Genomic DNA, 15,955 nt, shown 5'->3' with positions numbered 1-15,955 from the left:
TCTCCGGTTTCCTCTCCTCTTTTCTTCGTGTCGAAGAAGGAAGGGGATTTGAGGACCTGCATCGACTTTCGTGCGATGAACACCATCACGATCAAAAACCGGTACCCGCTACCGTTGATAACCAACCTCTTGGACCAGGTCAAAAACTCCACCATTTACACCAAACTGGACCTTCGGGGGGCTTACCATCTTGTCAGGGTCCGGAAGGGTGACGAATGGAAGACCGCCTTCCGGACGAAGTTCGGCCTCTTCGAATACCAGGTCATGCCGTTCGGACTCTGCAACGCCCCCGCCGCATTCCAGTTTTTTATTGATGAGGTGTTGAGGGACTTCATCGACGTCTTTTGTATCGTCTACATCGACGACATCCTGATTTATTCACAAACCAACGAAGAGCACGTCCATCATGTACGTTCAGTCCTTCAGCAACTGGAGAAACACCGTCTGTACGTGAAGTTAGAAAAAAGCCTGTTTCACGTCACATCGGTTGAGTTCCTGGGGCACATCATCACACCGGCAGGCATTCAAATGGACAACAAAAAGGTGGAAGCCATCCTGTCTTGGCCTACACCTGAGTCGGTGAAGGGCGTCCAACGGTTCCTCGGCTTTTCCAACTATTATCGACGATTTATCACGGGCTTCTCTGAGATGGTGGCTCCCATTACGCGCTTGCTGCGCAAGGGAGTACGTTTTGATTGGGACCAAAAAGCTGACAACGCCTTCCAGGAACTAAAGAGACGGTTTACCATGGCCCCGGTTCTGGTGCACCCTGATACCGAGCAGCCTTTCATCGTAGAGGCTGATGCTTCCAAGGACGCCATAGGCGGTGTGCTCTCACAACGGAACTGCGAGACGGGCCGACTGCATCCCGTGGCTTTTTACTCTAAGAAACTGCAACCCGCCGAGCGCAACTACACCGTGTCTGATCGGGAACTGCTAGCCATCAAGACCGCATTCGAAGAATGGCGACACTTCCTGAAGGACTCGAAACATAAAGTGACCATCTATACTGACCACAGAAACCTGCAGTTTCTACGATCAGCACGTGCCCTCACAGCCCGACAGCTCCGATGGACCTTATTCTTCAACGAGTACGACTTCATGATTACATTCCGGCCCGGGAGAGACAACGCCAAAGCAGATGCACTGTCGCGGCTGGCTGAAACGGAAGAAAACGCTGAGGACCATGTGCCTGGTCTGATCTTACCGGAGAAACATTTCCAGGGCATCATCGCTCCTGTTCGTTCCAGCGGCCCGGCAGAACCCGATACGACACGGTCCGATCCCGTGGTCTCGGAAGGGGATGAAGAAGGAGGGCTAAGAAACCAAACACATCTAACCGGGGTACCCGATCAAACGAAGGCCCTATACTCGTGTCACAATCATGTTCTCTCCGGCCATCCAGGTTACCACAAAACGCTCGATCTTGTGCGGAGGCAGTATTGGTGGCCGACGATGGTGACGGATACAAAGGCATATGTGACGAACTGCGCCGTTTGCCTGCTTGGCAAGAACAGATCCGAACCTTCGGTGGGTCGTTTACAGCCCATTCCTGTGCCTCCTTCTCCCTGGCATACCATCTCCATGGACTTCGTGGTTGAACTCCCGCTCACCAAGACAGGACACACTACGGTTCTCACAATCGTGGACCACCTCACCAAGATGGCACATTTCGTTCCCTTGACGAAACTTCCCTCGGCGGCCGACCTGGCCTTGATATTTGTACAAGAGGTGGTTCGTCTCCATGGCATTCCGTCCGTGATCATAACGGATAGGGGATCGCAGTTCGTGTCCCGTTTTTGGAGGGAGACATGCAGGATACTCGAGATGGACGTACGTCTCTCCTCAGCATACCACCCCCAGACCGACGGCCAGGCCGAAAGGACAAACCACACCATGGAACAGTACCTCCGTTGTCTGCTGCTGTCAGTCAAGAAGGAATGGTCCGAAGTGCTATGGATGGCAGAGTATGCGTACAACAACAGCAAGCATTCGGCCATCGGCATGTCCCCTTTCTTCTGCCTCCATGGACGCCATCCCCGCACGTCGGCATGGGAAGAGCCTCAGGACTGTCCCCTGCCCTCCGTACGTTCTTACCATGAGACACTGCGCGACCTGTGGCAAAAGGCACGGTTCGAGTTGGCAAAAGCAAAAGACAGCTACAAGGAGCGAGCAGATGCTCATCGGCAACGTGAACCCGCGTATCGCGAAGGCGATAGCGTGTGGCTTTCTATTCGGCACCTGAATGTGCATGGGCCCAAGAAACTGTTGCCACGTTATGTGGGCCCCTTTCCTGTGGAGAAGGTAATCAACCCTGTGGCCATGAAGCTGTCCCTGCCTCCACACATGAAAATCCATCCGGTCTTCCACGTCTCCCTGTTGCGGGCAGTTCAGTCTGACGGTTCTCTTCCGTCTCCCCCTTCTCCGGTGGTGGTGGAGGGCCATGATGAATATGAAGTCAGAGCTATCTTGGGGTCCCGTCGTACCAAGGGCAAGCTGTTCTATCTAGTGGACTGGAAGGGGTACGGTCCGGATGAACGATCCTGGGAGCCCTTGTCCCATGTACGCCATGCTCCTGTTCTGGTCTGTGCTTTTCATCTACGTCATCCCCTGTGTCCTCGCCCTGTCTCTCTTTTCTGACTTCGGGGGTGGCTTTGGTGGGGTTCTGTTCTGGGGGTGGGTACTGTCACGGCTCGCGGCGTTGCCGCGGCCGGCCATTTCCGCAACCACACACAGGAAGCCGGGATACTCACTTCCGGCGGAAGTCGAGTACCCGGTCTAGTAGCCAAGCAGCAAGGCACAGAAGCACTTCCGGGGGGAAAACGCATAAACCTTGCGTTTCCCGCCGGCCGAGTGCTTCGGATTCCAGTACCTTGCTGGAACACTCGTTTGCTGAGACCTGCATGCCCTCCAAGCTCTCTTCAGCTGCCTGCACGGCGAGCCGCGCTGAGGGATACTTTGTTTCTGCCTTCACGGAGAGCCGCGCTGAGGGATACTTTGTTTCTGCCTTCACGGAGAGCCGCGCTGAGGGATACTTTGTTTCTGCCTTCACGGAGAGCCGCGCTGAGGGATACTTTGTTTCTGCCTTCACGGAGAGCCGCGCTGAGGGATACTTTGTTTCTGCCTTCACGGAGAGCCGCGCTGAGGGATACTTTGTTTCTGCCTTCACGGAGAGCCGCGCTGAGGGATACTTTGACACTTCTAGGAGGCAAGCCGCGCTGAAGCGCTGCCTTGTCTCAGACAGCGCCATTCAGGAGCGCTTGTGCAATCTTCACCTGGGGGTTCCAGGAAAAAGCTTATTTTTCTGTTTTCATGTCCCTTGGTGCGCCGGAGCGCCCTAAGGGTGTACATTGAATCTAGGATTGGGTTTTAGGGTGTGTACTTTAAGTATTCCCACCGCGCAGGAGCGCTTTCATTTTGTTTTAGCTTGGGTAAACGCGCAGGAGCGCTTTTCTTTAGTGTGCACTTGGTTATACCGCGCAGGAGCGCTTTCATTTTGTTTTAGCTTGGGTAAACGCGCAGGAGCGCTTTCTTTTAGTTTGCACTTGGTTCTATCGCGCAGGAGCGCCTTCCTCGCTATTCATCCGGAGCTGCACTCATCGGGGACCCTTCGTTTCAAGAGCCTTGGTGAGTCCTCAAGGGTAACTGGTCCTGTGTGTGTGTATGTGGGGTGGTTCCTTTTCGGGTCTGCTTCACTTTCTGCTCTTCTTGTTCTGGTTTCCATTGACACCAGCTCCACGCCGTCCTTAACCCTACACCCTGGCTCCCATCCCTGCGTCCATCTCATCCCTGCTGGGTATAATCGTCCACGAGGGTCAGGTGGGTACAGGGACGGGTGCTCTTGTCGCCTCTGCGGAATCGCGCCACAAGCAAAGGTAAGACTTGTGGGGCAAACCTGACAGCCATAGAGGGGTTCATGTACCTTGGAATCTTTATCTCCATGGATGTGACGACTCAATACGAGAGGAATCTCTTACCACCTCCACAAAGGCTAAAAAGCGACAAAGCCATTTGGAAGAGGCTCCCGCTGTCCCTACCGGGTGGAGCAGCTCTTTTCAAGATGATACTATAAACTAAAGAGATGCCAATGCTGCCTATCTCAATTTGATATCAATTTTTCATCTCACCCTTGAATCAAACATAAAGTGAGGAGACCTCAGTTTCTTGAATTAATCTTTTTTTTTGTTTTAATTCACTTCATTAGAAATATTCAATCTTATTTTTGTCAGAATTTCTTTTTTACATTTCAAAAACACTTATAACACACAATATATGCAAAACATTCTGTACAATAGACAAAAAAACATCACCCTCCTATCATTCACACTCAGTCATACCAGATCACTGTCAAACATTCCCAGACAAACTCGCAATCATACCATTCGTATTTACAAGAAATAAACTGGTTTCGTAAAAAACAAATTTTTACATAGCCATAGATTACAATATAAACATAAATCAATAATCCATAAAATTCCGATTTTTTTTTTGATTTCTTATGGCTTTGAAAACACAAGACCTAGATAGTGGTGGGGATGATCCTGGTTATGGGATGGACAGGTGGCTCCTCCCGGAGGCGGGAACTTTAAGACTGCGCTCTACTCTAAACCTAACAGATATACCCTCACAGGACCTACAAGGCACTCTGTCCAATACTGGCATATTGTGAGCCGTAAACTGGGATGGGCTGACAAACTCACTTTGGCTACCCCGCTCTGGTTCTCCGAAAAGCTGGGTACACTGGTTCACACAAAAGGGTTCCACAACTGGGACCTAATAGGGATCTCCCGTATAAAAGACCTATGGGGGCCCAATGGTTTGGTGACATTTGCCCCACTACAGCAAACATACGACTTAGCGCAAGCGGAATACTTTCAATGCATACAGATCAGGCACTCACTCCAGGCTAACATTCCACCTGGAACGACACTCCCGGAATCATCCCCCCTAGAGGACAGACTGCTTGACGGCCATCTACCAGAGAAGGTTATCTCCCTCACATGTATAAAAACGTATACACCACACCCCTGACCCCTTGCTTGCACTTAGGAGAAAGTGGGACACTGACGGTCTTGAGATTGACGATGACGAATGGAGAGAGGCACTCTTCTCCCCCAAAGAAGTAGCGATATCGGCAAAATTGAGACTGATACTACTGAAAATATTACACAGAGTTTACATCTCTGGTACACGACTAGTATTGATGGGTCGGAGTGAGGACGGGCTTTGTAGGAGACAGTGTGGGGAGGTGGGGACGTTCCTTCACATAATATGGGAGTGCCCTCTAATACAAGCCTACTGAGAGCGGGTGCACAACTGTATGTGTACTGTCTGGGGGGTTGACTTGCGACCCAAAATTAAAAGGTGCCTCTTGAACATCTGGGAGCCCACAGACTTGTCCGCAAAAGGCAGAATATGGGCGACGCCTGGACAGGTAATTGCAAAACGCAATATAGCACGCCTATGGGGAGCGGGAACACCTCCAACGCTCAGTGCATGGAAGGAAGACATGGACTGGTGCATGCTGCAAGAGAAGACAGTCTATGTAGCTAGGGGTTGTCCCCGGAAATGGGTGGCAATTTGTTCAAAATGGAATGAGTACATCGGCAACCTGTGTGAACCTCCCTTGCTCCCTCACCTTGACGAACCATTAACACCTTAATGACTTATGTATTGATACCATCGGAAGAGGTATATTTGTATAAGAATCTGTGGATGCAACAATCTAATAACTGTGAATCCCTATGTGTAATGACCCACAAGTTAAATTTTGCAAATAAAACGTTATTAAAAAAAAAAAAAAAACTTTACAGTTTCCACAGGTGATGGTGGTGACCCAACAAATAGTAAATGAAACCGAAAAGTCCCCAATGAACTTAAACCTTCACCACAAGCCCCAAACTGTCATCTCTGATCCAGGTCTCTGCAAGTTGTATGATACTTTAAAAAAAATATATATATAATGTCCTTTGCATAGGGAGTAATGCTACATTATATGGTTGTGGGAGATGGGAAATGGCAGCCAGTGCGTGTAGTTTCCGTCTTGTGATTCTTCAACGGCATTGAAGAGTACAACTTCTGTTCTTGAACAGGATTCTCACTTATGCTATTAGACCCAGATTGCAAGTATTTTTTGTTTTATTGTTTTTCTGAATTAGTTAACATTTTTACTTCAATTTGCTCTCTGCTCAAGGGCCATGATGTTCCTAGGCTAAAACGGACTTTCATTTGCTTGCCTTAGAATTGGTCTACATGCGTGTTAATGTCTCCTTATTCCACCATATGGTGGAAATCGTTTTGGTATATGAACATGGCAGTCCTATGTTTAATTCCAAATAGAGTTTTAGCTTACATTCTCAACGGAAGACACTTACTGGTAGGACATTTTACTTGCCTTTCTCCGATGTTGCTTTAGCCTACAGGTTAATTTTTTTGCTCTCCGTTTTTCCAGGTCTGGTGTCCAATGTCTCCTGAGTTTTACCGTGAATATGTTGCTATTAAAACGAAGAAGCGAATATTGCTATATACCATGAACCCAAACAAGTTTAGGGCATGCCAGTTCCTGATTAAGTTCCATGAACGTCGGAATGACAAGATCATTGTGTTTGCCGACAATGTCTATGCGTTGAAGGAATACGCCATCAGGCTGAACAAGTAAGTGAGACAGAACAAGAGAAATCTGCACCTGGAGTATATTATACGACTGAACAAGCAAGTGATGCCGAATTGTAAGGAAGAGGTGTGTTTAAACGTGCTTCGAACAGAAGGAACATTGGTGGTACCAGTGATTTTCAAAAGTTAGTTTCATGGATGAATGCTGAGGGTCAGATTAAATCAGATATTCTCCAATCTCTCTCTAGAATTTAAGTAGAAAAAAAGCATAAAACTACAAAGGGGAATTAAATGTTTACTGGCTGTCACTCTTTTAATATTTCAGTTCTGGACACTACATTTTTGTGTATGATCGAGAAATAGGAGGACTGGGGTTTCTGCTTTTCTAATGAAAATGCAACTGTGGTGTTCTGTGCCGTGCTCACGGTTTTAAAACTGCATTTCAAGAAACCTGTCTCTCCACGTCTGAAACCTTTATTTATTTATAAAGTTTTATATAGGGCTAGTTAGACCCGGGGGTATCGGCGCGCTTTACATACACAAAGGAAAAGAAAAAGTTGCACTACATCGTAGGACATGAGGATGTGTAAAATATATAAGCAAAGACATCACACGTAAGTATACATTGAAGGAGTGAAAAACGCAAGTGGTTGAAACAGTCAGATAACCCCCATCCTTGAAAGTCCGAGTCAGAGTGAGAGGGAAGACCATTAGTCTATTGATGCCTAGGTTGGTTGACTTGATCTGAGAAGTATTGGTTGAGGAGCAGTAGTTTCAGGTCCTTTTTGAAGCAAAGGAATGAGGGGTTGCATCTGAGGTCAGTAGGGAGTGTGTTCCATATCCTGGGAACATTACCAGAGAAGGATCGGCATTGGGTCGCTTTCCTTTTCAATTTCGGGGGATGAGAAGAAGTGAGTTGGTGCTTCTCAGAGTTCTTGATTTTCCTGCTTTAACCTGTTTGTTTTGCAGGTAATTGGGGGATTGGATGTGGAGGGCCTTGTGTGTAATGCAGGCCAGTTTGTAAATACATCTGCCTTCCATGGGAAGCCAGTTGAGTGATTTGAGGGTAGGTGTGATGTGTTCAATTCTTTTCCACCAGTTTTGAGTCGAGCCACCATATTAAGGACTGACCTTGATGGAGCAAAGCTTTTGGTGCACCTGTTAGGATGGCGTTCCCGTAGTCCAGTTTAGAAAGGACTAGGGATTGTACAATTGTCTTGAAATCATCCTGGGGAATGAAAGGTTTAATTTTCTTGAGGTGTTTTGGAGAGTAAAGTGCACCTTTTGCAGAGTTCTTGATGTGGTCTTTCATTGACAGGTTCTTATCCAGGGTAATGCCTAGTGATTTTGCCAAGTCAGATAGGACATGGGGGCAGTTTAGAACATCAAAATTCTTGAGCCAGCCTTTGATACGTCAGTGGTTACTTTTCGGAGAGAACAGTATAATTCTGTTTTGTCCGGGTTCAGCCTTAAATGGTTTGCGTTAAACCAGGTTTGGCACTTGATTAGCGTGGCATTGAGGTGTTGGACATCCTTGGGTGATTTGATTTTGTGGTATATTTGAGTGTCATCTGCATAGAGGTGGTATTGGCCCCTGCTTGCTTCAGAATAATTGCAAGGGGTTCCATGAAGAGATTCATGAGGGATGGTGAGAGGATCGATGTAGGAGGGTGGATGCCTGACTATGGTTACGCCAAACCTTTTGCCTAGTGTTTAGCTGGTTTTCGACTTAGTTGGCCTGGGATCCTGCTAACCAGGGTCCCAGGCTATCTGCTCTCTCTTAAAATGGACTCCATGCACCCTAGATGCATAACCAAATTGATACTGGACTCCTTGTCAGCCCCTGTACAGTGCACTATAGGTGCCCAGGGCATAGGGGCATCCAAGGCCTACCAGGGGCTGAAGCATAGCTTTTGCCACCCCTGGCTGGTTCTTAAATTGACACAACTGGCTGATCACTCAGCTGGGGCAAGGTGGTGTAATCACCCCTTGCTTAGATATAATATACCTATGTCTAAACCTATATCTGGACACATATATACCTATCAGCCACTCCTATAGCAGGCCTTAACAATCCTGGAGGCAGAGTGCTTGGTTTTATGTGAGATAGTGCTCTGGCATGAGCTGAGCCTGTCTGCAGCTTGCGGGACCATTTCCCTATAGCTGTTCCAGTGATACTGCCATACCATATACTCTTAAGTGCATTATAATCCTTACGGTTATTGAAACTCTGGTTTGGCTTTATCAAAACATGTCGTGTTTGGTGTCATACAACGTGGATAGCTACCCCCTCGACGATTCTGACGATGGGGGCAGCGTCCCACCCCTACTGGAGGGGAAGACATGTTACTTACTACAAATGCGGTTAATCCTAACCAGAGCCCCAGCATCACAAAATGGATGCTGCTGCCACAGACATATGTCTGACCTCCTGCTGCTGACCGAAACTTGGCAGTGGGGGCTTGGACAAAGGGTTTCCTGTCACAGGGAGGTGCCACACCACCCCAGACAGGAGATAGTGGATTGTAGCAGGGAGGGTTGAATGAAACTAGACACTGCTTGGGGCACACAAGGTGTCCCTGGGCAGATTCCAGTCAAACCGGTTCTGGGGCCATCCAGCCCCAGTCCTGGCGGCAAACTGGACAAAGGAAAGGGGTGTAACCGCCCCCTTCCTGGGTCCCACCCATAGGAGGGACCTAGCAGGTAATCCAGCCCCCAGATTTGGAATATAGGTGGGAGCAGTGCCAATGCACATCAGATTATCCTGACTGAAACTTATGAAACGAAACTCTGGACCCTTCGACATCCCACTCGACGTGGAAGACTGAAGAATCTCCCTTGTGGTCAAGGAGTGACCACCCTGTGCAAACAGGCACCATCCAGCACCTCGACGTTTGCTTTGTTGCAGTTCCCGCCGGAACTCGAGCGACAGAGACCGACAAGAGCCAGCTATCCCGACTTCCAACAGCCCGATCCACAGTCCATGCAGAGCTGGGACCCGTGGAGGCGGCCTGAAGCGTGGGAGCGGCCATCTTGAAGTAACTACGAAGCGCTGACCGTGCAGCACCCGAGGCTCCCTCGAAGCTGTGCATTGGAGCGTGAGAAGCTCCAACCCCGAGCAGCTTTTGCACCGAAGCTCACCCCTCTACACTCGACGAGTGCTGCGTGGGGCCCTTCTGCATTTTCCCGCTCAACGCGTTGGTCAGGTCGCTTGCCCGTTGGCTAGTGGCCCCTGAACTGACTAACCTTTAACTTTGAACAGCTGATCTGGTTGCTCCAGATTGGCACTCTCTCCCCTGAAAAGGAGCACCCGCTCAGACCTTGCTGGTCCGAGTGTTAAGCCTTCTTCGAATCCTGCGTGGGTTGCCCTTGCCAAGGTTTGTTGACTCCGATCGTGAAGCCGACACCGCCAACAGCGAGATCCTTCGTGGGACAGCTCGTGATTCTCTCCAGGACATCCTCGGTGCCTCAGAGTCCACGTGGCAGCGGAGGCAAGGCACCCGACATCGACCTGATTGCGCCCGACATTGCCTGGTTCCTTCCTGGTCACTGCCCAGTGACCCAGACTCTGTCCCCTCTGCTTTCAGGTACCCTTCAGCTTTGATCCACCCTTGGATCGCCCCGGACACTTCTCTTCTGGACGCCTGCTGCATCTTCATCTTCAGGCACCATCGAACTGCGTGACGAAACCCGACACACTTTGGCACCTATGCACCCGCTTCCTGTGGGTGAGGTAACTTACTAGCGCCGGAGTTTTTACACTGGTACACACCTCTAGTGCCTAACTCTAAAGTTTGGTAGTCCTAGTCCAGTCGGAAGACTCTTTAATCGGTAAAACAATAACTTTTACGCACCATTGACTTTACATTGGAGCAAGCCGTGCTTTCAGCACTGCACCCGAATCCCGCGGGCTACTCCCGTCCTAACTGTGGTTAGTCCAGTATAGTCCAAGCGATTCCCAAGGCCCTAGGCCTTACCCCCGATCGATTAGTGATTGTTATACCACTTTTTTGATATATGGTTTGAGTGGCCACCGGCCTCATCCAAAAACGTGCAACTTGTATATGTTATATTGTGCTTTTGTTTAAACGCTTGTGCTTCATTGCTCATAAAGAGTAGTGGGGATTATTCTGAGAATAAATACATATATTTTTATAATATATAACTTGTGTGGTGTCCTTTCATTTGGTATTACAGGATTGCATATGGTAAAACAGCTTGCTTCACATGCCCTCTTGAGTTAAGCCTTTAAGGCTGCTTAGTCCATGCTACCCCTAGGATAGCTTGTCTATAAGGTTGACTTACAACCGTCACCATAAGGGATTGTTTGGACAGATACAAGGTGCCCACGGAACTGTGGACATCATACATCAGGCCAACTTCTCACAATCGATCCTTGCTGGGCTCCAAGTTTGACACGTGTTGGTGCAGAGAGGCAGGAGTTGATTTTAATTTGTTGCTAACGGTGCTGAAGGAAGGAAGTGAACCATTCTAGTACTGTGCCATTAATGCCAGAGCGCCTCTTCAAAGTCTTCAGTAAAGCTGAACGGTTTATTGTGTCGAATGCCGCGTATAAGTAAATATGGATGAGGGCTGACGGGCCTCACCTTCATCTAAGGCTCTGTGGATATCATCTGAGATATTGAGCATCGCTGTTTCAGTGCTACAACCTTTCCTGAAACCGGATTGAAAGGTGTTCAGTAGGTTGAAGTTGTCAATATGTTTGTTGAGTTGTTGAACGCATTTCTCTAATGTTTTATCTAGGAACGGAAGGTTGGTGATGGGTCTGAGGTTGTTAATCTCGTTGGGGTCGGCCCCTGGTTTCTTGAGTACAGGGGTGATTTGACCTAGTTGTAGGGAGTCTGGGACGCAACCTGATGCGAGAGAGGAGTTAATGATTTTTGTCCAGAAAGGGGCAATGAGATTTTTTTACTATTGTGGACGGGAGGGGGTCCAAAGTGTGGGAAGTGGGCTTTAAGCTGGTAATTAAATTGAAGACTTTGATTTCTGAGATGAGTTCGAAGTTCGACCAATTAGCGCCATTCTTCAGTTGGAAGCAGGCCTGGTTGTCCGTGGTATGATTTTGATCTGTTTGGTCAGGAGTGGTTAAAAAGGGGCAGGTTGCAGGGGAAGGAGGCTTTGGCGTTTGGATGAAGGATTGCTAAATTTTTCTGACTTTATCTGTGAAGAAGCTGGTGATTTCTTCGCATCGATCCTTGGTGGCTATTATTTCTTGTGGGGGTGTGACGTTTGTTTGACTTTTTATAATGTTGAAGTGTTCTCTAGGTTTATTATTTGCCTGGTCTAGTTGGGTGCGAAAGAACATGGCTTTTTCTCTAAAGATGGGTTTTTTATATGCCTGTCGGCTCCACCTAAGTTTCGCTAGGTGGAGAGTCGAAGGATTTTGTCTACAAGCCCTTTCCGATTGTCTGAGTTTTTGTCTTTCGTTATTAAGATCTACATTGAACCAGGATTTAGATTTGGTAGATCTCAAATTATTGAGTTTGAGTGGAGCTACTTGATCTAACAACTCTGTCATTGCGGACTTAAAGTGGGCTGTGAGATCATTGGCCGTCATATTGGAATGCTGGGGTTGTAAGTGGGCATGAATCCTGGATTCCAGTTCGCTTATAGGGACTCCGTTGATGTTCCTGGTCCAGTGCTTTGGTTTGTCAGATCGTATTGGTTGGTTTCTGACATGTGATTCAATATTAAATAGAGCCAGGATTCTGTGAGTAATGCGATGTCTATTTCTTCCGCAAGTATAACTTCAGCAATATCTGTGGCATGTTTTACTGCTGATCTGCAGTTGAGGAGTATGCATGATAGAGGACAGGGAGCCTCGGTGTTGGTGTTTTCTGTATGTATAGACGTGTATAGAGCAGGGGGCCTTGGCGAGCTGGCAGGTCTAGGGATTCTATTTGTGCTGACTATAACAGGGATTGCAAAAAGGGCCGTGTTCTGGCTTATTGTGAGGTACGAGTCGTTGATCTCCTCTGCTTCTTGTTCTGCGATAGGGCAGAGAGTTCGGCTAAGTCAATGAGCCTGACTCCTTATAGGGTTGGTGTTCCATGGTGTACCAGGTGGGGTCATGGACGGGTGTAGGATATCTGCCGCTAGGGAGTCTATTTTCTGCACCATTCGGGTCAGTAAGTGGGTAAGTGCGCTGAAAGGGCATAATGCCTTCATCTGTGGCAGTGTATGACTAGAGTCAGTGGAAGGAGAGAGTAGTAGGTTGTGTGATTGAGAGGCATCATTGGGATTAGGAGTGGGGATAGATTGGACGTGAGGAGTTGGGTCGTTGTTGCTTCTGGTCAAGGGGTTAGGTGGAGGTGTTGTGCGACTTGGGTCCAATGACGAGGACTGACCAATGTTTAGGAGGAGGTCCGTGCCCAGTGGATTCAATCAATCAATCAATCAATTTATAAAGCGCGCTGCTCACCCTCTAGGGTCGCGAGGCGCTGGGGGGGTCAGTTACTGCTCGTACAGCCAGGTCTTGAGTTGCTTCCTGAAGGAGAGATGGTCCTGGGTCAGCCGTAGGTAGATGGGGAGGGAGTTCCATGTCTTGGCCGCCAGGTAGGAGAAGGATCTTCCTCCGGCGGTGGCTCTGCGAATACGTGGTACGGTGACGAGGGTGAGGCTGGTCGAACGCAGCTGGCGGGTGGGCGTGTAGAAAGTGAGGCGGTTGTTGAGGTACTTGGGGCCCAGGTCGTGGAGAGCCTTGTGAGCGTGGGTGAGGAGTCTGAACGTGATCCTCTTGCTGACAGGGAGCCAGTGCAGGTCTCTCAGGTGGGCGGAGATGTGGTTGTGGCGGGGGATGTCCAGGACGAGTCGTGCGGAGGCGTTCTGTATGCGCTGCAGTCTTTTCTGTAGTTTGGCTGTGGTTCCCGCGTAGAGGGTGTTCCCGTAGTCCAGTCGGCTGCTGACGAGTGCCTGGGTGACCGTCTTCCTGGTTTCGGTCGGGATGTATCGAAAGATCTATCGGAGCATGCGCCGGGTGTTGAAACAGGATGACGAGACGGCGTTGACTTGTTTGGCCATCGAGAGGGAGGAGTCCAGGATGAAGCCCAGGTTTCGTGCGTGGTCTGTTGGCTTGTGGGTGGTGCCCAGGGCAGGGGGCCACCAGGAGTCGTCCCAGGCGGAGGGGGATGATCCCAGGATGAGGACTTCCGTCTTGTCTGAGTTCAGTTTCAGGCGGCTGTTCTTCATCCACTCGGTGATGTCTTTCATTCCTTTGTGTAGGCTGGCTCTGGCGGGGTCGTTGGTGAGGGGAGGATCAGCTGGGTGTCGTCGGCGTAGGAAATTATGTTTAGGTTGTGTTGGCGTGCGATGGCCGCGAGGGGGCTTATGTAGACGTTGAAGAGGGTGGGGCTGAGCGAGGATCCTTGCGGTACGCCGCAGGCGACTTCGGTGGCCGCGGATCGGAACGGGGGAGGCGGACTCTCTGGGTTCTTCCGGTGAGGAACGAGATGATCCACTCCAGTGCCTTCTCTTGGATTCCGGTGTTGCTGAGGCGTTGTATTAGTGTGCGGTTGCAAACTGTGTCGAACGCTGCAGAGAGGTCCAGGAGGATGAGGGCAGCTGTTTCCCCGTTGTCGAGCAGGGATCTGATGTCGTCGGTGGCTGCGATGAGGGCGGTTTCGGTGCTGTGGTTGGCTCAGAAACCGGACTGTGAGGGGTTGAGGGATCCGTTCGTCTCGAGGTGTTTGTTGATGGTCTTCTCGATGACCTTGGCAGGAAAAGGGAGGAGGGAGATGGGGCGGAAGTTCTTGAGGTCAGTGGGGTCCGCTGTTGGTTTCTTCAGGAGGGCGCTGAGCTTGGCATGCTTCCAGCTCTCCGGGAAGGTGGCGGTGGTGAAGGAGATGTTGATGATGTCCCGGAGTTGTGGTGCGATGATGGAGTCGGCCTTGTTGAAGACATGTTGGGGGCAGGGGTCGGTAGGGGATCCGGAGTGGATGGTGTTCATTGTGCGGGTGGTGTCTTCGGTGCTGACCGGGGTCCAGTTGCAGAGGGTGGTGGTGGGTGGCGTTGGTTCGGTGGTTGGGTGCGTGGTCTGTGCGCCGAAGCTGTTGTGTTTGTCAGCGATCTTGCAGTGGAAGAATGAGACAAGTGAGTCGCAGAGGTCTTGCGAGGGTGTGATGTCGTTGTTTCCGGCGCTGGGGTTGGAGAGCTCTTTGACGATGCTGAAGGGTTCCTTGCTGTTGTGGGTGTTGTTGTCCAGTCGTTCTTTGAATGTTGTTCTTTTGGTGGTGCGGATAAGCTGGTGGTGTATGCGGGTGGCGTTCTTGAGGGCTGTCATGTTTTCTGTGGTCTGGTCGTGGCGCCAAGCTTTTTCGAGGGTGCGGCAGTTTTTCTTGGATGTTTTGAGTTCGTTGGTGAACCACAAGGCTTTCTTGCTGCCGGGTCTGCTGGGTGGGTTCTTCAGAGGTGCGAGGTCGTTGGCGCAGTTGGTGATCCACTGTGTGAAGTTGCGGGCTGCTTCGTTGGGGTCCGTTGCGCTGGCGGGAGGGTTCTGGCTGAGGCAGGTGGTGAGCTGGTCGGCGGTGATCTTGTTCCAGCTCCTGCCGGGAACCTGTTGCGGGTGGTGGTGGTGGGTCGTGGTTTTCCTGAAGTTGAGGTGGATGCAGCTGTGATCAGTCCAATGAAGTCCGGTGGAGTGGCTGAAGGAGATGTGCTTGCTGGAGGAGAAGACGGGGTCAAGCGTGTGGCCGGCGTAGTGGGTGGGGGTGTTCACCAGTTGTTTGAGTCCGAGGTTGGCGAGGTTGTCCAGCAGGGTGGGGGTGTTGCTGTCATTGTTGTTCTCCAAGTGGAAGTTGAGGTCCCCTAGGAGGATGTAGTCAGAGGGGGTGAGGGCGTGCGGGCTGATGAAATCTGCGATGGCTTCGCTGAATTGTGTGCGTGGTCCCGGGGGGTCTGTAGATAAGTGTCTCTGAGGGTGGTCTTGGGGTCTGTGTGTATCTGGAAGTGAAGATGCTCGGCGGCGGTGAGGGTGTCGTCGGAGTTGGTCGTGATGCGGATGGTGTTCCTGTGGACGATGGCGAGGCCTCCTCCGGTCTGGTTGACGCAATCCCTCCGGGTGATCTTTTATCCGTCCGGGATGGCGATGTCGGGGGCTGAGGAGGCGTTCATACAGGTTTCCGCGAGGAAGGCGACGTCTGGTGATGTTGTGTCGAGCAGGTTCCAGAGTTCGACGGCGTGTCTGTGGATGGAGCGAGTGTTGAGCAGGATGCACTTGAGGTGGTTGTTGCTGGTGCCTGGCCTTTCAGGTGCGGTGCAGGTCCGGAGGCAGGTGAAGTTGCAGGCCTGGCAGGTGAAGGGTCCGTGGGTGCATTTCGGGGTGGCT

At 50.2% G+C, this 15,955-nt stretch overlaps 1 protein-coding gene across 2 annotated transcripts in view; it reads left to right on the top strand.

Moving 5' to 3' along the window:
* Positions 1-15,955, top strand: part of ERCC3 (ERCC excision repair 3, TFIIH core complex helicase subunit) — a 2,074,468-nt gene that overhangs the window by 1,485,697 nt on the left and 572,816 nt on the right. For both annotated transcript variants that reach the window (XM_078676352.1, XM_078676351.1), the window contains exon 11: positions 6,452-6,654. In XM_078676352.1, the coding sequence (XP_078532478.1) occupies positions 6,452-6,654 (203 nt within the window). The remainder of the gene's footprint in view (positions 1-6,451; positions 6,655-15,955) is intronic.

The sequence above is a fragment of the Lissotriton helveticus genome, chromosome 2_1, assembly GCF_964261635.1.
Source record: "Lissotriton helveticus chromosome 2_1, aLisHel1.1, whole genome shotgun sequence".
NCBI classification, from domain to species: domain Eukaryota; kingdom Metazoa; phylum Chordata; class Amphibia; order Caudata; family Salamandridae; genus Lissotriton; species Lissotriton helveticus.
The sequence above is the reverse complement of the archived record's forward strand: the minus strand, read 5'-3'. Positions and strand labels throughout refer to the sequence as shown.